This window comes from Cupressus sempervirens, chromosome 8 (assembly GCF_028749045.1).
Source record: "Cupressus sempervirens isolate cs-2001-9-10 chromosome 8, ASM2874904v1, whole genome shotgun sequence".
NCBI lineage: Eukaryota > Viridiplantae > Streptophyta > Pinopsida > Cupressales > Cupressaceae > Cupressus > Cupressus sempervirens.
Window position 1 is genome coordinate 623,929,017 of NC_143125.1, and position 26,247 is coordinate 623,955,263.

Here is a 26,247-nt window from a genome sequence, read left to right on the forward strand (position 1 = left end):
TGATAGTTGACAATGAGATCAATAATGACAATGAGATCAAATTTAACGATGAAACCAAGACTAACAATGAACAAAGGATCATAGTGTCTCAAGTAGACATTGACAAAGGAGTAATCACAAATGTTTGGTATCAATATATCGTGTATAACCTCTTATAGAATCAATACTCTAACTAGATGAATAGTTCCCAACCTAGAGTACTCAAGATGAAATGTGAATCCTATATGCTTCAAGATAGGAAACTTTATAAAATAAATTATGAGGGAATTTATTTGAATTGTTTAGGACATGGGGAAGAAAAGGAGGTACTGGAATAGTATCATGATAGGTATGGAATGGGACACAAATCAGTAGAGGCTACAACCCATATGATTTTTGATTTTAGGTTGCTTTTAGCCTACAATTTTACAGGACATATTTGAACATGTATGGTCTTGCCATATTTGTCAAACAAGTTCCAATAGGGAAAGAGATCCAGCTATGCCACTACAACCAATTTTTGAAGTACACCCTTTTGCTAAGTGGGGGCTAGACTTTATTGGACCAATAAACCCACTATCATCAACATGACATATGTTCATCCTTATACCTATGGACTATTACACATGTTGGACCAAAGCAGAAACTTTTTGAAACTACACAAGAAAAGTGGTTATTGATTTCTTGGAGGAGCACATTGTCACTATGTTTGGAAGATCATTCTTCCTTATATGTGATAATGGGTCATGTTTTTCATCAATTTTCCTTACTCAATGGGCATTAGACAATCAGGTTATAATCAAGTTCTCATCTAATTACTATCCCCAAGGGAATAGTGTGGCCAAGTTTAAAAATATAAACTTGATCACAGTGATAAAGAACTTGCTAAAGGAGAACCCAAAAGATTGGCACACTCAACTGAAATATGCATTATGGACAGATAGAGTTAGGATTAAAAATTCTTTGGGAACACCCCCATATCTACTCTTCTACAGACAGGGACCAATATTCCCAATCAATCTCAAGATTCCAGTATAAAAATTCATGAGAGGGTATATTGAGGATGTTGACAGAGTTTAGATTATATTGATGAATCTCGTGGAATTGGATGAGAAGGGGAAAAACACTGTAGAAGATATGTTGAAAGATGAGGTTGTCATAAAATGTTGGTTTGACAAGTGAGCCATGATCAAATATTCTAGAATCTCAGACCTTGTTCTCCTATGGGACAAGGCAAAAGAAAAGCTAGGAAGTCACACTAAGTTTCAACACTTATGGATTGACCCTTATCAGATTGCAAAGATTTTGGGAGAAAATACTTTTAGGCTTAGTTTTTTACAAATAGAATTGGTCCCATTGCTAGTCAAGGGCTAGTTTCTAAAACATTATTTTGAGGCCTAAACATAGAAAACATTAAAAAAAAATTGAAATAAAATAAAATAAATAACTTTATGTATATGTGTTTACTTTATGCAAGTGTATTTATTTTTAGTTGTATGCTTTCTTTAAAGTTGTGACCTATCTTTTCTTGTTAGTTTGGGGTTAGATGTAATCAAGACTCATTCTTGATGCATTTAATAGATCACTCCATTTAGCTTTTACTTTAGGGAAGATGTATTTATTTTTTCAAAGAATTCAAATGATTTTAATTTTGTAAAAACTCAAAATAGGTGTTACTTGTAGTTGTAGAGGACTTTTAGTCTAAAAATCAGAATTGCAGATCGATAGATCTCAACACTTTACAAATTTAAGAGTTAATTATCTTGGTGATTATTGAATCTAGGTTGACAATAGAAAGGGAAAATTCAAAAGTTATTAGTTTAGATAAAGGCTCTCTTTAACAAACTACTTAGAACACTATTTAACATGAGAGTTTCCTAAAAGTTCATTAAAAGAGGAATAAAGAAGTTATCAAACTAAAGAACATATCGGGAAAAACTTACCAATACCTTGGCCAAACATTCTAAGTGTAGCCATGGGAAAAGAAATCAAAAAATCAAAAGAGATGTTACATCTAAAAGATTCCAGATCATTCTAAAAGGTAATTAGATAAAGGGATATGCCCTCCAAAATGGCTATCCTATTCCATACAAAATGCTTCAAGGAAGAATCAAATGGAACTATGTGAGCTCTACAAAGCAAATCAAAAGGGATTACCAAAGACTCAAAAGGAAAGAGTTGATAACCTATCAAGAGCCCTTAGATCAGATTCTCTCGTATGGTTAGATAGTGGTTGACAAACAAGTTTCTAGATACTCATGATAGACTACACCTTGAGATGTCAAAGGAAATTAATACACTAAGCACACATTGATCTTGAAGATTCAAGATTTTGAAGTTTCAACTCCCAAGGGACTTGAAAGTTTCTTGAAATATTCAAAATTTAGTTGTCACTTGACACATGTCAGAATTATTCTTGCTAATGAAGAAATGAATTTTTCATTTCATCGCTTTTGTTGTGGCTATTTTTTGTAGTTTCACAATACACACTCTATTTTCATGTAGAAAATGGGGACCCCCTAGTTTTAAATTACCCTTTGAGGCTTTTAGTTTGAAGTCCCAGTCATTTTGAACCCTCCCCTAGGTCTAGATGAAATCATAGTCGCTGACTGAGAAGGTTTGGGCACTCGGAGAGAGAGAGAAAGTAAGTTTTGAACTCTATTGTGATTCAAGTTTGCACACGTGCACATGTGCATGTGTGCTAAGTGTGCACATGTACACTGCACCTTGCTCTAGGGTTGCACACATGCACATGTTAACCTCATTGCAAGATATATTTTTAGTTAGTGTCAAAACACTTAGTCATAATGGGCAATCAATAGTAACCAAGTTACTAGTCTACAATGTTAACTAAGCTCACAAAGGAACCATGAAAAATTTGTTAACTATACAGGAAGTAAGAAGAGTCAGCTGAATCGTTGTGTCAATCAAGCTGACAATTCACATCGAGCTATACTATCAACTAAGCTCTAGTATGAACCAAGTCAGCAGAGTAGTTTTATTTCAAGATAATAATCAAGTTGGCACAATAGTGTGAACCAGGTCAAAAGTGTCTACTAAGTGATCATCATGAACTGAGCATCTAGTGTCAGTCGAGTGCCAGAGTTAGTCAAGGTGACAGTATTTCCAAAGTATCTTCAACATCGATCAAGTAAGCCATTGGACCTGAGTTACTATTACCATTTTTTTATCACTGTGCAAAAATGGGTAGAAAACTTTACCAGTCTCTTTTCCTCTAAGGGTGGTAACATAATTCACATTCTTATATTTGACTCGTTAAATGCCATGCATGTATGAGAAGGATACGTAAAATGATTGACCATTTTTATCTCCTATATCCCTAAGTTTCCTAACCTTTGAGTTTGCATGTCTTATGTTCACCATCAAGCTTTGCTCAAAATTTAAGTCATGATCTTGTAATAGATTCATGTTCACATGATCATGAGTGATTATGGCTTAATCCTTAAAATAGTGGTGATGGTGCAACACTGTCATACAAAATAGTTAAAACCATGCTCATGTAGTCACAAGAAGTTAAAGCTAACTTAGGGTCAGTATAGTGATGCAACCAAAGATTTATAAAAATGCTTGGAGGAAGTCAAAGTTAGTCATCGGTTTAGATTACAAGGATGTGAAAGATTGTATCGCTTGATCACAAGGTTGATGGTCAAGTTAAATTTTAAGTTGTGATGATTCATTGGGGAAGAAAGCAGTCTATTTAATATTTAACTGTATGATCACAAGATTAAATGCTAAAAGTCAAGAGATAAATCATGAAGCAACGAAATGCCTCTAATTGTAAGGTCACCTAGAGTTAATTAAGGCTCATGGTTAAGGTTACAAACATGTGATCCTTTATTTCTACATGTTCACAAAGGGTTAAGAAAAATTATGAGTTAAGCTTGCGAAGCTATGGAAAGGCTTTGTTCACATTGTCACATAGAGTTAAGAATTAACTAGAGTTCTTTTTACATCACAACTATTGCCTTGTTGCATGGTTGAGGAAGTTAAAGTCAAGTTAGGCATTTAAGTTGCAATTATATCTTGGTCACACTGAGTTAACATTGACCTAAAGTTTGAGAAATGATAATGTGATTCATTTTTGGTTGTATGGTCATGAGGTTAAATGCATAAGCCCTAGTTTGGATTGCAAAGCTACAGAATGATGTCACCTATCTTTTGGGCCCTATCCTTTTTTTCAAGTATAGAGGATGGATGCATCTTCCCAGCCATCTAAGCTTCCCAACATCAATAGATGTCATTATGTTGTTGATGAAAGCTGCAAGGTCATTAATCATAGTAAGATAACAATAGTACAACACATGTCCTAGTGGGACCATCACAATTCATAATATGTTTGTTTTGTTCTACTATCAGATTGAAGATAGATCAACAAATTTCATTATGTCACTAATAAAAGTTGCTAGTCTTTTAATCATAGTGACATAACGACAAGTAGACACATGTCCTAGTAGGCTCAGCAAGTGGAGCCAAAGATGAGGGAGATGAATCAAAAGATGACATGTGGCACATCTCTAAGAAGGATGATAGGTCAGTAGAAGTGGTAGGGTAATCTATCAAATGAGTTTCATAAAGCCATTAATAAACTAAGTATGAATTCATTTGACATCGTTCATTTGAAGAAGTAGTAAGGAGTATCTTATTGCATGATCACAATGAGCTAAGACTGACCCAAGGCTAATGCATTGAAATGGGAAATCTTTGGATCGTGCATTTACAGAGGTTAGTGGTTGAGTAAAAATTAAGTTGTGAACTTGCAAAGGCATGCAGAGTGGTTAAGATCCAAGGTCACATTGTCACAACTTAAACCTAGTAGTTAAGGAAAGGAATGTGAGGTTGTGAAATAGTTAAAGTTTTCACTTCTCACATGGTTGCAGTGTGGAATGATGTTAAGGAAAAAAAATGTAGCGAAGGGGCATCAAGTGCCTGATTCTAGCATTGTGATTTCATAGGATTGCATGGCAAGCCAAGTTCAATCTTCAATGGAGTGTTGATTGATAAAGGACTAATGCATTCATTTGATTCCATGTAGCCAAAAAATAATGGTTATGACCTTACAAAAGTGCCTCAGTCATAAGATCGTAAAGCCAATGCTTCCCTCTAAATATGATACGAAGGGCTTCTCTAGTGTAATGTGAGATCATGACATCATGTGATCAAGAGTAAAAAGGTTTCAATAGAATTTCAAATGTTACATATGTAGATCCTACTAGGTAGTCAATTAGAGTTTGACCAAAGGTGGAAGAAAATGATAGGTTCAAGTTGTAGAGCTAGATTAAGGAAATGAAGATTTGATCATGGATTAAGTAGAGCTAAGAGATTGAGAGGAAGGATCAAATATTTCAAACACCCCTAGGGAAGAAGTGGATGTGGTAGGAGTAGTTGAATACGTCATGGCTCTATAAGTTGATGAAGTTGAAGAATTTCATTATTAAAGACAAAAAAATAAAACAAAATTTGTTAAAGTAATCCTACAACAAGTACCACCTAGTGAATTTAATAGCTATGTTCCTAGTTTTAGCCAAATACAAAAATGGTAAAATGTGAATGTAACTTTCTAGAAATATCTTTGTATTCTTCCAATAATATTTTGACATGTGTCCTCCCATCTAAAGCTTGTTGCAATCCTTCTCTTTGTAAGGATTTCCAAGATGTGGAAAAGGGGGCTAGAATTTTGAATTTTTTATGCAAGATAGTGTTGTTGAGATTTCCTTAAGAATCCTTCATGCTTTCTTTGCAGATTGGTTTACTTTATAGTTAGTCTGGATGAATGTTGTCGAACTACCTTTGAAGCTTGAATAAAAGTATAGTTTAGAAGCCCTTCTTGTGTCTCATTTTGTTGTTTAAAGCACTTATCTGATATAACCTTTATGATTTATATTTAATCTCTGACTTCTGTGTCTTAGACTTTATTTGGAAGTGAGGTTTGGAGTATTCATATAGGTTGCAAGCTATGATTTTGTGCTTTCTTTCAAGTTTTATAGAATTGTGAATGTTATCATTCCCTTTAGCATCTTGTCTAAAGTATATCCTCCTTGTAAAATATTTATCTATGAATGTTCTAAGTTCAATATTGTGCTTTCCCTAATTGTTCAGACATGCTTCATCATGTCAAGCCTTCAATATTCCCATCTTAATGTTTTGGTGTATCACCTTATTTTACCTTTCAGTACTTACTTTCAAGCAATCCTTCTATCCCTTTCCCTCTCAAGTTTAAATTTCTATCGAAAGAAGTAAATAGGTGAAATATCACAAGGATCCAACCTATAACCTAGAAATTCACTCCTAACCTTGGTGCCCCCACCATCCAGGAGTGTTTCCATGTTACTCAAAGTGACTGAATTGTAGAATCAATCGAGGTGCAACTTTTAGAGATAATAGTTACATCACTAAGCCGACTTAATAATTATTTTTTGGAATAATTTATGTGGTATCTAACCTTAATGAAATAATTTGGATGGATATAATTATGAAGTATATTGCTTATCCAAAATAATATGATATAGAAGAATTATAATTGAAGAACATCAATGAATATGGAACAGCATATTGTTTGAAGGGTACAAGCATTCCAAGGAAAGGAAAAGACTAATCTATCATAGTTAGGTGATCAATTTACTTCAAAGGATCTTCATCAACAATCATAGTTGTACATGAGATATCAATCCACTGATTCATCCTAATGGGTGCATCAATTCCAAATCCTTTAACTATGTGGACATAGTCATCCCTTGTAGAAACTCCTAAGAGACTATATATTGATTTGTATTGTATAAATCCTTTTACAAGATGGACCAAAAAGTCCTTATTTCTCTTAACCAATTAAGATAATAAGAAGTGATCATTTGCAAGCCTTAACATGCCAAATTTATTTCTATAGTAGTGAAGCATTGCGAGTGTCATCCCCACCCTAATTTTACCTTCTCCTTGGAGTGTTTTTGGGTTACCAATATTGTGTTAAGATTTTGTTACTTTACTACTTTATGTTTTGTGCGTGCAAGTAGATTGGACAACTTAACAAAGTGGTTTAGTTGAAGAAGTTTAAGTGGTTCCCAATTTAGCCCCCCTTTCAATTACCTAGCTTGCATTACATTGCTAACAATTGGTATCTAAGAAAGGTTCTCATATCAAAAAGTTTAGTAGCTTGAGAGGAAAGATCTAGTTTTGACACCACTAAGTTTAACAATTAAGAGACAATCTAGTTTTGGGGATTTTATGTATCATAAATTTTACTATCACCATGATTGTACGATGTACCATAATTTTTTTAGTCTAGTTCAATTTTTTAATGCCTTAGTAATGTAGTATGTTTAAATAAAGTAAGTGGATTCCTATAAGGTTATGCAAATATATTGGAGCTCTTATTATGTGTATAAATATTGGTTTATATTTCAATTAAGTTTACCAATATAATAAAATTTCAAGTGTGATGATTCTAATCAATGTTAAAATTAAAATTAATGTACATCTTGGAGGCTTTGGAAAAATGAAAGAAGAGTTCATGATAGGAAATACGACTATGTGCTACTTAGAATATTGAAAAGTGAACTATCTCTAACATCTTCTTTTATCAAATAAATGACATTGATATGTCAAGAAGTGATAACATATTTTCTAAATTAAAATCATTACCTATATACATGCATATGAAATTATTAATAATAAGATAAATATTTATCTATGAATATATACAAGTTGTATATATTTTTATACATTAGGAATGGAAGATCTTGATCTAAACAGTTAAGAATAGCATAACAACCATTAAAAGTATTGAAATGGATGTCACACCAAATAAAAAATAAATCTAGCCTCTAACAGTAGAAAAATTGAAACATTATCAAACATTCCATAATAAAACCCAATCTACCCCAAAGACCATAACTAAGAGAAAAATATTGTACAAGCCTTGTTTAATAGTACTAAAAATAACAATTATAACAGAAACAAAAAATACTTCAACATGTATGAAACCAGAACCATACTTTGAGATTCCACTTCGTAGTAAAGGATTCAAGTGGTTCCTCCCAATCATTCTTATTTATCTTCTTCTTGACTTTGAAAAATTATACTGTGTCCTATTGAAAGAGTGATTTAAGAAGATTTTGATGTGGTAGCTCCATTTGTTGAAACAGTGTCACATCTCTTTCTTTTTGGTTCTGGGATGTCCTTCTTGTCTGCATAATCAACAAATGTTCGCAAGCGTGTGGAGATGGATTCAACATGAGAATGATTCTCATTTTTGTGCATAAATCGATAAAGTAGGTGACACAAATAGTAGGCAAGGGTGAGAAATGAAACACATCCTGTCAACAAAAATACACCCCAAAAGTTGTCAAGGCTCAATCTATTTGATTCCAATCCATTGTACTCTTTACTGCATTTGTGATGACTTGAATTAAACCACCGTTTCCGAATTTCTTCCATCTCTATGCTTTCTGAAAGATTTAATATTGCCTTAGAAATGTCTGAAACCAATGGAGACCCCTTTGGAAACACCTGTATACATAATTAGAATCAATAATACAATTTACAAATTAGACCAATATGAGATTCAAAGGCAATTTTAGAGACTTACAAATCCATAGCCTCCAGTTCTATATGTAGGACCAACTTTCGCATAATCATTACATCCCAATGAAAGAAATGTATTTTCAGATATAATTTCATCATCAAATATGGCAGCTACTCCTCCATTATTAGGTCCCTTCTTCAATGCAATTGTGTACTCTTCTACAGATAAGTATGGGAGAAGAACACTTTTATTCACACCAAGTTGCTGTTCCAAAAACTTATCTATGTATGATCCTTGGGGATACCCAATTGGTAAATTTTGAGCAATGAGAGATTCAAGGTTATAAACCTTTGGGCCAATTTCATTCTTTGTAAGCGTTGAGGATAGGCTAGCTGTATAACTTGATGCTAACACCAAAACTACAAAAAGCCAAATTATCATCACTGCTCTTCCTAGACTGCTGACAACCCTCTCACCTACATAATCCATAATATTAATTTAGAATTTGAAATCATTATACATTATGCTATAGTTTGGCTACATGTAATGAGAATAAAATAATAGAAATCCTCTTACCCTGCGTCATGAAGAGTGTAGAAAAGGAAAACCTGCATAGAAAACAATCAAATTAGGACAAAAAATAGCTTCATGTACTATCAGGATGGGCCAAAAACTTGGCAATGTGCTCTCTCTCTAAATAATACATAATATGATTAGTTTATGGAGAACAAAGGGAATTATTTATACTTCTCCAAAAGTCGATCAAGTTATGAATAAATAAATGGACTCTTCTTTTAGAGAAATAACGCTCACATTCATATTAAGAGAGAGATCATTTTCAAAATTTTGACATTGGTATTTACCTATTCATTGCATGTTGGGGAAAAACAAATAAATATTTTAGACCTTGGTTAATTTAAAATGGATAGAAAAGAAATTTTGATGTCCTAGGATTGTTGTAGTTCCATCATGCTATAGAGGTTGTCAATATATATTCAATACATTTTTAATCAAGTTAATTAGACTCCAAATGTAAAATTTGTACCTTGTAGAGTAGAGCCTAATTTTATTTCTTTATGACTTGATCGGGTTTTCAAGAAGTAAAAATATTATTTTTATTATCCATAACTTGAAAACATTTAAATAATGTTTTGTTCCTTAGAACTTGATTAGATCTTTAAAATTATTGGCTTCTTAACATAATTTTTAAAAAATATTTTCTACTAGGCTTAGTTACCAAGCCACATATAGTCCCATTTGAATTCTTTCATGACCTAATCAACTTATTGAAAATTTAAGAGTTTTATATGTGCCCACTTTTCTATCCACCATCTTGGTACACATACCCTAACCTTCTTGAATACCATGAATGGGGTTTACATTCACTTCCAAGAGTTAAAAGATCTTGTGAAGAAGTCAACAAGGAGTAGAAATGTTCTTCAGTTAGACAATAGAGATGAGTGCAATGGGATAGATTACCAAGAATATTATACTAGTGAAGGAATTAAGAGAGTGGATTATTCCTTACAGTCCGTAAAAGAATTTGGTTTCTAAGAGGAAGAACACTTCTATATTTGAGGTAGAAAGAGATATACTACATGACTATGATACGTCACATTAATTATGGGTTGAAACAAATGATGTGGAAGTATACTTATAGAACAGGGTTCCACATAAGGTACTTAAGAAGATGATCACTCAAGAATGTTGGTGAGGTAAGAAGCCAAATGTCAATCACTTTAGGATATTTGGAATCTTATCTTATGTAAATTCCAAGAGATATGCATTCCAAGTTGGATTAGACTTTAGAAAGGAGAAACTTTATAGGGTATAGTGAAACTTGAAAGGCATATCAAGTATTTATTCCAGAGACTAAGAGAATTATAGTCAGACATGATATCAAATTCATGGAAGACAAGGTATTTAGGAATTCTAGAGATTTTCCAATCAATACATAATATGAGAAGCCAACAAAATCTCTAAAGATAGTTCAATCAAACTAGCTACAAAAAGTAGTATTATAATTACTAAGACAAGCACATGCTTAGGTGATGTGAATTATAGAATAGAGAAATAAGTATAGTGAGTAATGCCTTGAGAAGATGAGGAGGTTGATAGTTCATCCTCTATAGATAGATGAAGGAACTATGAGGTTTGAAAGACACATAGGGATTATCAAGAGATTAAGGGAGTTTCTAGGAAGATTACTATTCAACAAAGATAATTACTAGCCAAGTTTAATGATTACATGGAATGATTTAGCTAGTTGTTAGATAATGAGCCCTCCAACTATCAAGATGTTGTAGAACATCAAGTATGGTCAGATGTGATGGTTGAGGAATGTACCTTAATAATATAGAATGATGTGTGGGAGGTAATGCCTAGACAAATAGATAGGGAAATGGTCAAATCATGCTAGATTTATAGGACTAAGAATGACATAGATGGTAGCATCAAGAAATGTAAGGCAAGGCTTGTGGTCAAGGGTTTAAAGGAGGTAATAGAGCATGGGGAGATATTTCTCCAATGGAAAAGTATACTTTTATATAAGTCATGATCTTATTTATAGCACAAATGGGATGGAAAATCTATCAAATAAATGTTAAGACAATATTCCTTAATTGTTTTGTTAAAAGATGAGGTAGAGATAGAATAATAAGAAGGCTACATAGCACATAAAAATAAGATCCGCATGTGTAGATTGAAGAGATCCTTGTATAGAATCAAATAGAATCATAGAGCATGGTACCAAAGCATCAATTCATACTTGCAATGAATGAGCTTTGTGAAGCATGAGAAAAATGTTATTACTTTATAGTTGGGAGTGAGACGCTCATTATTGTTCTATGTGTGGATGAATTATTTCTATTAACCTCATTAGGGCTCATAGAAAAGTGCAAGAGAGATCTTGTGGTAGAGTTTGAGATGAATGATTTCGAAAATATGCATTACTTTTTAGACATGAAGGTGTTGCCAACAGATGGAGATATTTTCATTGGAAATGGGAAATATCACATCAACATCTTGAAAAGGTTCAAGACAGAGGATAGAAAATCCATATTTATACCCACAATCATGAATTGTAAGAAGGTAGAAATATCAAGGGACATGGATGTAGATCCCATACTATATAAGTAGTTGATTGGTTCTCTCTTGTATTTCATCAAGACCAAGCCATATATATATTGTAGTAAAGTCTCCCAGTCTATCCATGTTTGAGCTGAAGAGAGTGCATTGGATAGTGGAAAAGCAAGTGCTATAATATTTAAAAGGTATAAGAGTAGAAATTAGATATAATCAAGGTTAAGGAATCAAGTTAATAGGATATATTGGCATAGATTAGGTAAGCAATATAGAGGATAATAAAAATACTGTAGGGTGTTTCTATAGTTAGGATCAAGATTTCTCTCTTGGTTTAGTTGGAAGTAGAATTTTGTGGCTTTGAGTTCCTATAGAGTCAAAATACATAAGAATCAACATGGAAACATATGAAGAAATATGGATTTGGAAGCTTCTTATAGCCTTATTCAGTTAGAGAGTTAATTATTTTGTGATATATTGTGAAAATTAGAGCTATATTAAATTATATAAGAAACTTGTGTTTCATGATAGGTCTAAGCATATAGACACAGAGTATTACTTCATTAGGGATTGTATATAGTGAGAGATTCTCTAACTAAAATGTATACATATAAAGGAGTAGGTGGTAGAGATTTTGACTAAGACACTGAAGAAGGAGAAGATCAAAGTTGGACATGGAAGATATTTTCACTAAGAGGGAGTGTTATTTTAGCACAACTTGGACAACTATTCATTCATTTTCTAAAATATAATAACTAATTATTTTTCTAACAATCTTTTTGTGAATAAGGATATTGATTTATTAATTGACCTCTTTTAGAAATACATGGAAACCAATTTGTTTGGGTGTTATTAGTCCCAACCATTGATTGCAAAAAATATTAGTAATTGGTTTCCCAATGCAAATAATATATAAAAGGGCATCAATGGAAATGTAGAGAACACAAGTTTGATAAGAATTTGCACTGATAACAAATAAATTTTTAGTGTTAGCACATAGTCTTACAATTTTGGAAAGGGTATAGTGATAGTGTTGGGGCTAGTAGAGGTAAAATCTTAGTCTAAGAAATTGGGAGATTGTTAGAGCTTTTCCAGTAAGAGGCGAGCAATTTATGTATCTCTTAATTTTTTAATTTTAATATAATTCCTCATCTAGAATACTAGTTTTCATTAAGGGTTTTCAAGAGACAATTCATTCAAAAATATTATTTTCCTTTGTATTGCATGATATTTTCTTTTCTTATAACAAGTTATAGAAGAACTGAATCTCTACCCACATAAAAGTCTTCAAATCCATCCTATGGTATAATGGGATACAACTCTAATCATTCAAGTTTGAAAAGTGATAGGAAATTGTGTTGTATTTTCTATTATGATTGTTTTTCCTACCTAGATTTTGAATGAGGAAGTATAATCGAATTGCTAGAAAGACAGTGTACATCATGAATCTATAAGGCAAAAACTATAATTATGATTTCATTGCTCATATAATTGAACCCCTGTACCCTGCATAAATTTAAGGAATCTTAAAAGGATTAATGGTGGAAGGATAATTTAGGTAGAATGCAACACTTTCCATATTTACATGTATTCTAGTTTTCTTATTTACACCAAATGCTCCATACTTAGTCACAACTGATTGTTTTATTGTTTTAAAGCTTAGAAAATATTTGTATACTGTTGATAGCTTTCCTACACCCATCTACTGATTCTACAAAGTGATTAACATAAACTACAAAGCTAAAATTTGAACTCTTCTTTTATCCAAATCGAAGATCAAAAAGTACTATAATTTTGTATAGATAACCATCTCACTAAAAAATTTCAATGTAGAAAGGATGTGAAACCAGACGAGCACTAAAAACATAGGGGTAAAAACACAAACCTATATCACCCTTTTGTAAAGGAAAATACTAACAAAAGTATAACTATTCACCTTCAATGGCATTGAATTGGTATTATTATTTAAATTTTAAAAATAAAGTACACTAATGAAATGTGTAGAAATGGATGAAGTTTAGTATTATTATTTTTAATAATTATTTTTAATAAGAAATAATATATTTTCCTAATTTTTTGTGATAATTTTTTAGTTTTTGAAAAATACTGAAAATTTAAGAGTCTAGTTCCCACCACAAAATTATATGAAAATAAACTTATTTCCCTTTGATCTCAGACATATATATATATATCTATATATATATATATATATATATGGGTGTGTGTGTGTGTGTGTGTATGTATGTGTGTGTGCATATATATGTATATGTATACATATACATATATATCTATACATATACATATATATATACATACACATATATATATACATACACATATATGTATATATATATATATATATATATTATATATACATATCTATATACATATACATATATATAAATATATACATATATGTATATATATATATACATATCTATATATAGATATGTATATATATTTATATGTATATATATATATATATGTATATATATATACATATATGTATACGTATATATATATGTATATACATATATATGTATATATATATAAATATCTATATATATATATATATATGTATATATATATATATATATGTATATATATATATGCATGCACACACACACACACACATATAGAACAATCAAAAATAAAAATTAGGTTTAGACCTATATTTTCTCTTTTACAATGACTCAAATTTCAACTTGCCCAAAATTGATAGTTTCCATCTCCCACCACATTTTTAAAATTAAATTTATTCTAATCTAAAGAAAAATTACGCATTCTAGATGAGGACTCTCTCCTCTAGAACATCATATAATTTTTAATTTTTATTTTATTTTATATGATTTAAGATTATTTTCTTTCTCAAATTCAACATCATTTAGAGTGTTAAAATGTGTGCTTGTAGAATATTTTTAATTACAATATACTATATATAATTAAGACACTATAAACTCTATATGAGAATATTCTTGATTTTGACATCTATAAAATGGTTTTTATATGTTATTAAAAAGATATCATAAAAAATATTAAGAGTTATTGAAACGTCAGTTTTCTGAAATAATTTAATTTATTTAGTAATTGGATACAAACTAGTATAAAACTTGAATTTAATAGACATTTTCAATTGGAAAAGTGTGAGACCATATATAACTTAGCTAGAATGAATTTATCTCGATCATGTGTTTGAATAAAATTGAATTTTGGATAGAAATACTTGAATTTGATCGTTCTAATAAGTTAGCCTGAAATGTGACACAACCTTGTACTTTTACCCATAAAGATAGACACATAACATACATGCAGAAATGAATATAAGAAAAATTCCATAATAACCACATATTAGCCCATAGCATTGTTCTCTATGTAACAAAGACACAAGGGAAATTCAAAATGATATGAATGTTGTGCTATCCTAGATAAAAGGAAATCAATGGTAAATGGCTAAATACTTGTATATTTTAGAATACAATGGATTCACTTTTTCTAATACGTTCTAATTGATATTCAACACTTTTATGTTTATTAAATACTTTTTATCTATTTTCCTATTCAAAACATTTCTCTTTCATGCTTTCATATTTAAAAATAATTATAAAATGTAGATAAATACCCTAATTTGACTTGCACTTTATCAAATTATTATGAGCAAGGGAAAAAAATAAGTACTTTATGATAGTTGAATGGATTACAAATTTGGATATAGAAAATATGCGAACACAAGCATTCCCTTTTATGGTTTGCTTCATTTAATTATTCTATGCTTTTCTAAATTTATTTCGCAATGAAATAAAGAAATTTATAAATATTAATTTCAAAATTAGTTATAGATTTTCCTCTTTGCAGGCTTCTCAAAGTGCAATATAACAGATTCTAACACTAGTGTGAATGATGTGATCCATAAATGCATTGAGTGTGTTGAGATGTATGCAAATGATCCAAAGGATGAAAAATAAGTTGTTCTTGTTGAAGAAAGTATCACTAATCTTGAACTATTTATATATATAATATTTATGAATTTATGGTAATTATGTTTCGAAAAAATGTTGAGAAAAAATATGGATGAAATTCATTAGATCCTTCATTGTTCTTATGAATATTTCATTCAAATTGGCTAATGCATTGCTATTGTTATCAACCACATTGATACATGAAAATAAAATATGTGGAATAAATTATTTATTCTAATGATAGGCTATAGAATGCGATCTAAAAGTTGAAGGAGGAAAATTTGCATAATCTAATTCACTATGATATAAATGTTTGAAGGAAGAAAAATTACATATACTAATTCATTGCAATCTACAAGTTTGAAGGAAGAAAATTTGCATATCTTAATGCATAAATACTTCATTTGACACTATAGACTATACACAATTATGTCTTTAATAAGGGTCTCATTGTTAAATGTTTTGATGGAAATGGTTTAAAATCACTTCTATTCAATTTCTTTAACATATAATTTTATGGAGTTTAATAAATAGTAAACTTCTAACTATGCAGGCACATCCTCAAACCTCTTAACAAGAGAGGTAGTTTTTATGCAAATATTTGAGTGAAAAAATGTTATAGGAAATCTGCATGCATGTAGTTCAAAATGGGCTCATGCCACTAAGATTGATAGTCCAAGGCATGTTTATTCAAAAAATCAAGAATGACATGAGAAACTATAGAAGAGGCGTGAGTGTAGAAGGCACAAAAATATTTGCAACCAATAGTTAATACATTTATTCAATTTTAATAGTTGTAGCCTACTAGCCTTGTCACTCTCTTGGATACCTAGCTATGAAAAAGAATAATGTGCTGAAAATAAAATTGAGGTTTGTAATGGAAAGGGAAGAATATTTCCACTTCCTTTACTGTAGTCATAGACAAATATCCAACATTTTGTGTTTTCTAATCAAAGCTTTTGCAACTTTCCTACCCTTGACCTACAACCCAGTTTCATGCCTTCTCAGTCTTCAAGGGGATGACTCCCCCCCACCACCTTCATTTTCCACCCCACTCCCCCCACCCCTATTAGAACTAGCCCCTATGTGTCTAGATTTGGAACTATTTTTTTTCACTAAGTTCCAGAATGCTCAGGTGTTGCATCAAGTGGTAAATGATGGCCTGATGGAAACATGTGACTTTCCTAATGACTATTTCTTTTTGGGCTCCCAATCTCTAGGTGGTCCCACGATGGGAGTGGACATGGCTGTAGCCCCAAATTTAAATTGGCTAGGGGCTATTGTTGGATCAAAGACTATTGTGGACTCTAGAGAGAAACCCACATTTTTTTCATGGGCTACTAAACCACTAATTTCATTACCTAGATCAGTGGTTGATTCAATTTCCTTGGGTCTTTCCTTATCCCTTGTTGGAAAGTTTTTCTCATTCTAACCTATGGTGGATATGTTGATAAAATGGTGCTCTACGAGGTGGAAAATTTTGGGTTTGTTGTCTATCTCAACGATCTTAGGCTACCTCTTTTTATTTTGCTTCATTGTTGAAAGGTATCGTGATTTAGTCATGGTGGGATCCTAGAACTTTTGTAAACACCTATTAATGCTTGTGAAATGGGAACTAGGGTTTAATCCAAAGTGTGACCTCTACAAATATGCACAGGTTTGGATAAGATTACCCAGACTCCTTTGGAATTCTGCGATGAGTGAGTGTTTGGATAGATTAGAAACTCCTTTGGACAGTTCAATAAAATGGATATAATGACTAGCTCCATGTCTAAACTAGGCTTTGCCAAGTTTTGCGTGAATGTGGGTATGAATAAACCTTTGCCGACCATGGTGGATTTGAAATCTAAATGGGGTACTTGGTCACAACTATTAGTTTATGAGAATGCAACTCCCTTCTATCAACGATACAACATGTTTGGATATTTGATTGTGGAATGCACAAAGGGAGAGAAAATCGGGAACAAAGTTACCTCACTAGGTGTAGTGGTGGTTGAATTATCAAACATAGCTAAAATGGCTAATTGGACCAAACTCCATGAGAGCATGGAACCAGTAATATTGATGGGAACTTGCGAGGAGGATCCACATGATCTAAATGAAGTTCTTAGTAAGGATAGAGACAAGGTTAGAACCGTTGTGAAGGAGGGTGTTAATGGGTAGGCTGAGGAGATCATATGTGCTCAAATTGATAAAAAAGGAAGCAACTGAGCAAGAGGAGGGGGAGATTGTTGATGGGCAAGCCCTGCAACTAGTTCAACTTGGAGGAGGAATAAAAAACAAAGCGATGGAGGATGATGTAGTGTTTAACCCTTGCAACATATCCCTAAACATGGTGAATGGCTTAGCACTCACAAAAGGAACCCCAATGATTTCACTCCTAGGTATTGTGGAAATACTTTCTCCTATCTCTTGGGTTCCAAGTCTCGACTACCTCAGTAATGAAGCTAAATGGATGGTCCCAAATGTAAATCTTAGAGGGGGAAATAGGGCTAATGTTAGGTCAACCACGAGGGTTGGGAGACCTCCAATTAGGAACATCTATTAGAAGGAAATATAAAAGGATATAACATAGGGAAAACAAAAAACCCTAAAGGAAAACGAACCACATAAGAGATGAAGATCATATCCTTGAATGTGAGAGGGATGAATAGTCCCAGAAAGTAGTATAAAATTAAACAAAAGATCATTGAACTTAATATTGACATGATTATTTTGCAAGAAGTGAAAATGACAGAGCAAATTTTCTCTAGCATGGCTACTTACATTTGGCTAGGTGCTAAATTTTCTCATAGTGTTGCTAATGGTGCTTCTAGATGAATTGCAATATTATGGAACCCAGATAAGGTGGTGGGCTCAGTAATCCTCCTCAATACCTATTTTTTGGTCATGAGTTTTACCTCCCATGCCAGTACTTGGAATTTTTTAAACTTTTATGCTCCCAACACTCAAAATGGTAGATTGGTTGTCTTGGACAAGGCTTCAAGATTACCCTCTCATGCACACTAGGTTCTTACCCTTGCATGTGACTTGTATTAGACATAATGGTACTCTGACTCGAGGCTATATCACCCCTGATCATCAATCGATTAAAATTCAAAATCAATAGTTTACTAGAATGGTCCTTGCCCTTGAACTACAAAATCTCCTTTCATGTTATAGGATCCCTTTTTCTCTGGTGTATGACTCCTTGGTTTGGAGACTTACCCCCTTAGGTGACTTCATGGTGAATTCATCTTGTATTTGTTGTCAGGGGGGGTGGTGGCCTACAGAGATTGCAAAAAGGTCTACCACCCATGGATCCTACCAAAGAAAAAATTATTTTGGTGGAGAACCTTGCATGGGACTATCCTCACAATTGATAATCTTCAAAGGAGAGGGTATCAGCTAGCTAATTGATGTGTCTTATGTTGCCAAGATGTAGAATATATCCCAAACCTTCTCATTCGATGCCCTTTTGCTTTTGATGTATGGAGTGGGGTCATTGTATCATGGGAGGTCCAATGGTGTGTTGATGAAAGCTTGCAACAATTTGTTCATTGGGATGGACTATTGTATCACCCATATCTTAAAAAATCTATGGAAAATAATCCCACCATATGTATCATGGAAAATCTAGAAGGAGCAAAATAAAAGAATCTTCAGGGACAAAGCCACTACCAGTTCTATGGCAGTCTAGTAGGTTATCAGATTCCTAAAAAAATGTGGTGGGACCTAGAGATGGAAACCCACCCCCTCGAATCCCCCAAGAAGACTTGATATGAAGTGGGCATCCACTTGGGACTTAGGCCCAATGGTGGCATAGTTTGAAAACTCCAAAGCTATGGCTAAGCGAAGAACAATGTGGCAGGCCCCTAAAGACATGGATAAAACTTAATTTTGATGGATCGAACATGATAGGAAGAACTATTTTTGGGGGTGTCTTTTGTAATTATATGAGGGAACTGGTGGTTGCCTATACTGGGAATTGCGGAGAGGTCTCAAATAATGAAGCAGAAGCTCTAGCTCTTCTATGGGGAATGGGAATTGCAAGAGCAATAGGAATTAATAGGTTAGCAATTGAGGGGGATTTAATATTAAATATTAAATTTTTTAAAGGAGAGGGTCATAGTAGTTGGAAGATCAAAGTGACAATAGATGAAATTTGCAAGTTGATGGAGGGGTATCAAGAGATCCATGTGGACCATATTTACCATGAAGGCAGTGGCATAGAAAAAGATTTGAAAAAATTTGGTCATAATGTCATGTGGCTAATCAAATGGGAGGATGTCAACCAAATTCCATTATCAATTCAAGTGATGATGGAACTTGACTGTACTTCTCATAACACCGCATGAATCATAGGTGGGAAGGCCAATGGATTTCCTTTCATAAAGCTATATTTTGGAAAGATTGCATGAGGATACACTTTTATGATCCTCTTATTATGAGCCTTAATTATTTCTGAAAAAGGATGAATGGAATGGATTTGTCAAGATATAAAAAATTCACAAAGAAAGATGAAAAAGACACTTTAATTAAACCCCACTCCAACTATAGCTTGGGACGGGTGATAACGGAAGGAAAGGTATTGATCACACATGATGCACAGGGAGGTTCTATTGTTTTTGGGAAACCTTGTGGTCTTATGATGGGTTTTTGATGCCTTCACATTTTCATCCTAGGTGCAATTTATTTAACCTACCGTGACTACCAAATCTACAACAAGGAGATGTCAAAAAAATTTAAGGAGTTGGTGGTTAAGTTGAGTGGAGAAATGGGTGCCATTGATTGCATTAAACTAGGGGGGGTTGAGGCTTGCATCTGTAAGAGTTAAGTTACGATGGTTTATCTTTGGGAAGGTAGTTTACTACTGTTTATAGAAGGAATGGAAAAACATGACTAGCACATCTTGATGCAATTCCTCAACTCGTGGAATGATAGGAAAGTGAACATCAATGGGATGACATTCAAAATCATGGAAGAGGTTATTGCTAGGGTTGGAGGGTTTTCCATGGGGGGCAAGAATTGGTGCAAGAAGGCATGAGTGAATGATGAAACCAGTTTGAAGAAGTTCTTCAAATTTAAAATGAAGTCAGTTCGAATGCATGGTAGGTTTTCTAGGGAGGAATTCTCAAAGCCCTAGGATCTAATTTACCACACCATAATGAGGTATATTACCCTTGTAGACTAGTTCAAGGTACTATATTACTATAATTTCCCCATTCTCAGCCATTTTAGGACCGTAGATCAGATTTATTTTCTATATCTTATTTTGAATTCCATGGAGGACAGTGTCTATAAGGCCAGGAAAAAGAAAGAGGAGGGTAAAATATTTTATCTCATCCACTAAGGTTTCATGAATAAACTTTACAACTACCATCTTGCCTCAAACCTACTACTGCTAGTCAATGTGTTGGTTATTGTCACTCCCCAAATATCCATGGACTCTGGCTATGGCTTAAGCTACAAAAAGAATCAAGAAAGCCTGTGTCTCTGAGGTAAAAATAAGCCTCATTTATTTGGATATGAACACGAGGAGGAGCAAGAAGAATTTTCTAGTAAATGAATCCAATTGGAGAAATTCAAGTTCCCCCTAAAAAGACATTTGAATCTATTGAGAGTGAGAGAAAACCCACTAAGAGGAAGAGGCCATACCAAGACATTGGAAAGAAGCCTATATCTAGCCCTCCTAGTCCCTCACGTATCTTGGATACCCTTGAAGTTGTCCTATCCCCAACTAGAAGCAAGGGGAAGGACATTACCTTCCCTATGAAAGGCACTCCCAAAGGTCGGGGGAGAAAAGGGAAGCATAGCCATAGCAAGAGCCAAGGTAAGGATTGACTAGATAGGGTGGAGCATTCAATGAAGGAGATGACAAATAATCACTTTGGCCTCTGCCAAAAATTTGACACCTTGGCTGAATTCTCCACATATGTTATGCATTCGGCTATCACTACTCTTTATTTCCTACAGGTGAATAAGGACATGAAGGATTTGGGAAAGGAGAGTGAAACTACGTACTCTATTTATGGCTTCTTGGCAGAGGATTGGCAAAAGATACTCTTGGACAAACCTATTAAAGAGGAGTGGGTGGACATGAACATGGACGAGCCTAAGGAGAAGAAGAATGAGGAACTAGAAAAGAATGAGAGTAACTAGCTCTGATTATGTTCTTTCTTTTTCTTTTTATGTTTTTGATCACTCTGAACTTGGTTCCCTATGGGGTTTTATTATATATGTACATATGATTAAGTGTTGGACTGATAGCAACAATATGTTCCCTTGCTACTAAAATGCTTTTCTATTTTTTTGGTTGATTAGTAATAGGATTGATTGTAAGGATTGTTCTGTTGTGAAACTTATATGTTTTTTGAAGTTTAAAACTAGTATTGGTTAGATAATTGGGAGGTAACCTCTAGCCGATCTTTTAGCCTTTTTGTACTCAGGGGTCAACCCCCCATCCTTTTGGCTACTATCTAATACTTCAAAAGCATGGAGCTACCCCACTTGCAGAACCTATTCTATAATAGGCTTAACATTTTTAATAGAATTTGATGTGATTCATTTAATGCATACTTTACACCTATGCTTTGATAGTATATTTAAAAATTGATAAATTTTCTATTTGCTTTTAAATAGGATTGATGGAAGCTAAAATTAAAGTTTTAATAATCTTTTTTTAAAAATTATATCTGCTCTTGAATTTCTATGTTGTAATTGAAAGTGAAACTTACTCAAAAGATTCAATGAAATCTCTTGAAGCTATTTTATTTGGGGATGTGTCTAACAAATTCCATGATACTTTGAAAGTTTTTGATAGAATTTTCTGGCAACATGTTGCCAGAAGGTATGTCATTATTTGACAATTTATTGAGTACTTATTGGCATGATTGACTTTTTGAAAAATTAAGAATGTTATGGCATCAATTAATTTAAGAAAATTCATTATGCCATTATCTAATTAAAAAATTCTCATTGTCTTTGACTGTGACTTAACATGCAAAGCAACATAGATTAATGCTTTTATAATAACAATATTAAAAAGAAAAAAATTGCTTCATGCCACCTAAAAAATTGCATGTCTTCATTTAATTTTCAGCCATCCTCATTAATGTCTTCTATTGTTAACTACATCGTAAAGATTTAACTATCTGTTTAAATACATTAAATCAACCTTCTACAATTACCAAGTTTCAAATTAAGTAAATATTTAAACTCATAAATTTGAGACAATTGCTATTCACAAATTAAAAGCTCTCCATGATATCTACCATTCTACTTCTAATTCAAAGTTAAATGTATAATTTTCTCAAATCTTACCTCAAAACCCACATCACTAAAGACAAGAACTTTACCCCACTAAAGACGAGAACTTTGTAAAAGATGTTTAAGAGAATTTCATAAATAATTTTGACGTGGATAGCAAGCCATCAACGTCCTTTGAAATGCTTTATAAAATAAAGTTTTAAGTTTATGTCTTAATTTCTTTTCAATATTTATTTATTTTTATCTTCATCTAGTCAATGATCGCAAACAGCAGCCCATGGCGCCTGTATCTTTGCTAAAAAGATGCATTCTGTTTATAAGAACCCGCAATCTAAAACAATCATATTATAAAATGAAATCGATGAAGTACAAACTTAGAACGATGCTGAAAAAAGATAAGACTTATAAAAAAGGAAAATTTGTATTAAGTAATGATTCGTTTAATTCCACAAATCAAAGAAAGAGAGAATGAGCAGTACCAGATTAGCGTCCGGATTTGATTGCGAGGATTCCCTCTGAACTGTCTATTTCGCTTGTGCTCCAGAAACCATACAACAAATCCTGTGAATATGAAGAATGCAACAGTAGTTATCCACATGGCTGGAGGAAAGGGATGCAGGAACGCCCATGGGTCACTTGAATCCTCTGAATTGGCCACCACCATTATCAGCCCCGCCTCTGTGTATGGCTGCGTGAAATCCACGTATTTGCTCCGATTCGCAGTCACCCCTATATTTCCCACAGCAGCATCAAAATTCTGCTTCATTTTATTCCTCTCAGTTCCTGAGAGATAGACCTGGTAGATAAGGTCATCATGATATCCCTTACCGATATCGCCAGTTCCATAAGGTACCAAATCATAGGGGATCTCATAGTCCAATCTTTTCAGCACCGATTTGAACACATCAATACAGAAGCCTGTAATCTCATATGTCTGGTTGGCATGATTTGGTTTTACACTGACGAATTGTTGAAAACCTCGCTCCCAAGGCACTCCTATTTGAAGTTTCTTGCCTGGCAGAGGAATCTTCCACCCATGTGGTGTCTTTTTCGACTGACCGCCCCAATTGACTACATGTTTTGATGACATGTTCAGGCCCTTCGACCCTGTCCATGACCCAATTATCTTGGTACTTGTGCCGACAACATTTATTATATCATATGAGCTCTCCGAAGGTTCTCCGGTCTCACGACTTATTTTAACATGGCCGCTGAGGCCTACAAAGTTTGTCTTTAGGATCTCATTACGCAATTGCTCTCCGCCTTCATAAACCCTAAAATCCAAAACCTTGGTGCTTTTAGGCGCCTCTGAGAAATTAGCATTAAATGCATCCCTACGCAGGAGACGGTCGATTGCCATAGCAATCGCCCAGACCGTATCATATGCTACAATCGCTCGGCTGTTAAATTCCAGACTTGGTATTTCAGGATTCTGGATTGTAAACAACTTCTTCCACCTTTTACCGAACTCTTTCACCCTTGGAGCGTCCGTCACTTTGTGTCTACTCTTGACACCCAACACGCCATTCATAGAGAGGCGACAAGTATCGTTGAAGGAGTCTAACAGACTCGCAAAATCGTCAGTAATGATCCAAACATACTCGCTGCTTACCATACCCAATTTGTGCGCCTCGAAAAACAAGTCAAGGGACATATCGGGATGCATATGCACAATGAATACTCTTGTCTCCATCTTCATGAGATCATTCTGAAGAACTCTTCTCATTTTGGAGATATCCGGCTGAGGAGAGAGGCCAGCTTTGAAAACAATCTTTGCCTGGACATCTCGCAAGGCATCCTCTAAGGCGGGGATGGACCCCGTCCCCAAATTGTCGTCTACGTAGACAAGCGCCACCTCCCTCCATCCGTAGTTTTGAATGAGCTTTGCAATTGCACGCATGTGAATAGAGTCGCTGGGCACCGTACGGATGAAGTACGGGTATCTTTGCATTGACAGAAACGGATCAGTTGCAGCAAACGTTACAATTGGAACGCGTGCTGCAGCACCCAGATTCGCCACGAACTCCGCTACAAGGGAGGTCTGTGGGCCCACTATGCTCACGCTTCCCTCTCTTACCAGATCCAACGCTGCAGTGCCCAATTCAAGGTTACCCATAAGTAGCCTACTCTGCTTTGTTCCCACGTACGTGATGAAATGATAAAAGAAATTAATATGAAGATATCTACTGATTATTAAAAACAAAAAACAAACCATCTCTTTTACCGTGAGAAGCGCCGGTGAGTACATCTTGTGCGGAGTCACGGATGTCAATGGTGAGGAGCGTGCCATTGAGAATACTGGTGTTTTTGTTTACGTCTTCAACCGCCAATTCAATAGCAGTCTTTGCTATTTTTCCACTGGTTGTGCCAAACGCCATTATACCACCTATGCTTATTAATGGAACGTCCGTTTGCCCGAGTGAAACAGCACACAACAAAAGAACCCCCGTAGCAATCTGCAACACTGGACATCCGAAGTTCGCTCTGCTGCCCATAGCTTCAGCAATATCGAAAATGCGAATTGCTGCCTTCACTGATGTATGAAATGTGAAATCACAGAGCCTGACGGTGGAGGAATGGTTATTGACCAGTGTCCACTCCTAAATTTAGTGGTCGTATTTACGCACTTTGGATATACTCGATTTTCAACTAGAGGAATATGAGGGCCGAATATGGGCATGTCTGAAACATACGATTTTACTTCATTGAAATAACAGATGCCTTAACATTCATCACACCTACGAAGAATTCGTCAACCGTGCGATTTGGGGTGGTTTGGCTCATTTGTGTCAAAAAAGAGGAAATTTCATGGATGTTCACGTTTCGTGCATTAGGGACAAGATCTAATTCCGACCTAGTAAACACTTCGTTGAACAAAGTATTATCACGAGATAGAATTAAATAAACTTTATTTCTTTAGCTGACTATGATATATGGAGTTTTTAGAGGAATATACTATTTTTATTTGAAGATTTTTAAAAGTACACTATTGAGTAAAAAACAGCTAGCTGGATACAAGATCATTTTAGAGGAGTCACATTGACATAAACGATTCTTGTATTTTAATAATATATTTTAGTCACAATATCATTTTAGAATAGTCACATTGACATACACATTCTTGTATTTTAATAACTAGCAGTTGCATGTTTAAGTATGAGCAATGGTTAGCCGATAGAAATTTTTTGTGAAAAGGGATTGTAATTCATAAATAGTTTTTAGGAAATATTTACATCTGATTCTCGTTAGAAAATGAAGAGGACAATTACAATAAGCATAGTGCCAAATTGTAGGTCCAAGTATTTTTAAATTAATCATATCTTTTTATGGTAAATATTAACAATCTAAACAATTATGATTAGACAAATCACAGTACCACTATTTTATATTGTGCTGGTTAATAATTAAGAAAACATGAGTGAAGGATAAAAAATGACAACCTTTTCT

At 33.8% G+C, this 26,247-nt stretch overlaps 1 protein-coding gene across 1 annotated transcript; it reads right to left on the reverse strand.

The window, feature by feature from the left end:
* Window positions 1–8,094: 8,094 nt before the first annotated feature.
* LOC149543988 (glutamate receptor 3.3-like) lies at window positions 8,095–25,295 on the reverse strand. The gene is made up of 5 exons (XM_089795867.1): window positions 25,025–25,295; window positions 23,280–24,888; window positions 9,092–9,123; window positions 8,579–8,991; window positions 8,095–8,499 (listed from the first exon to the last, which is right to left on the reverse strand). Exons 1-5 carry the CDS (start codon window positions 25,293–25,295, stop codon window positions 8,095–8,097), a joined length of 2,730 nt encoding a protein of 909 aa, XP_089651993.1.
* Between the last annotated feature and the right edge of the window lie 952 nt (window positions 25,296–26,247).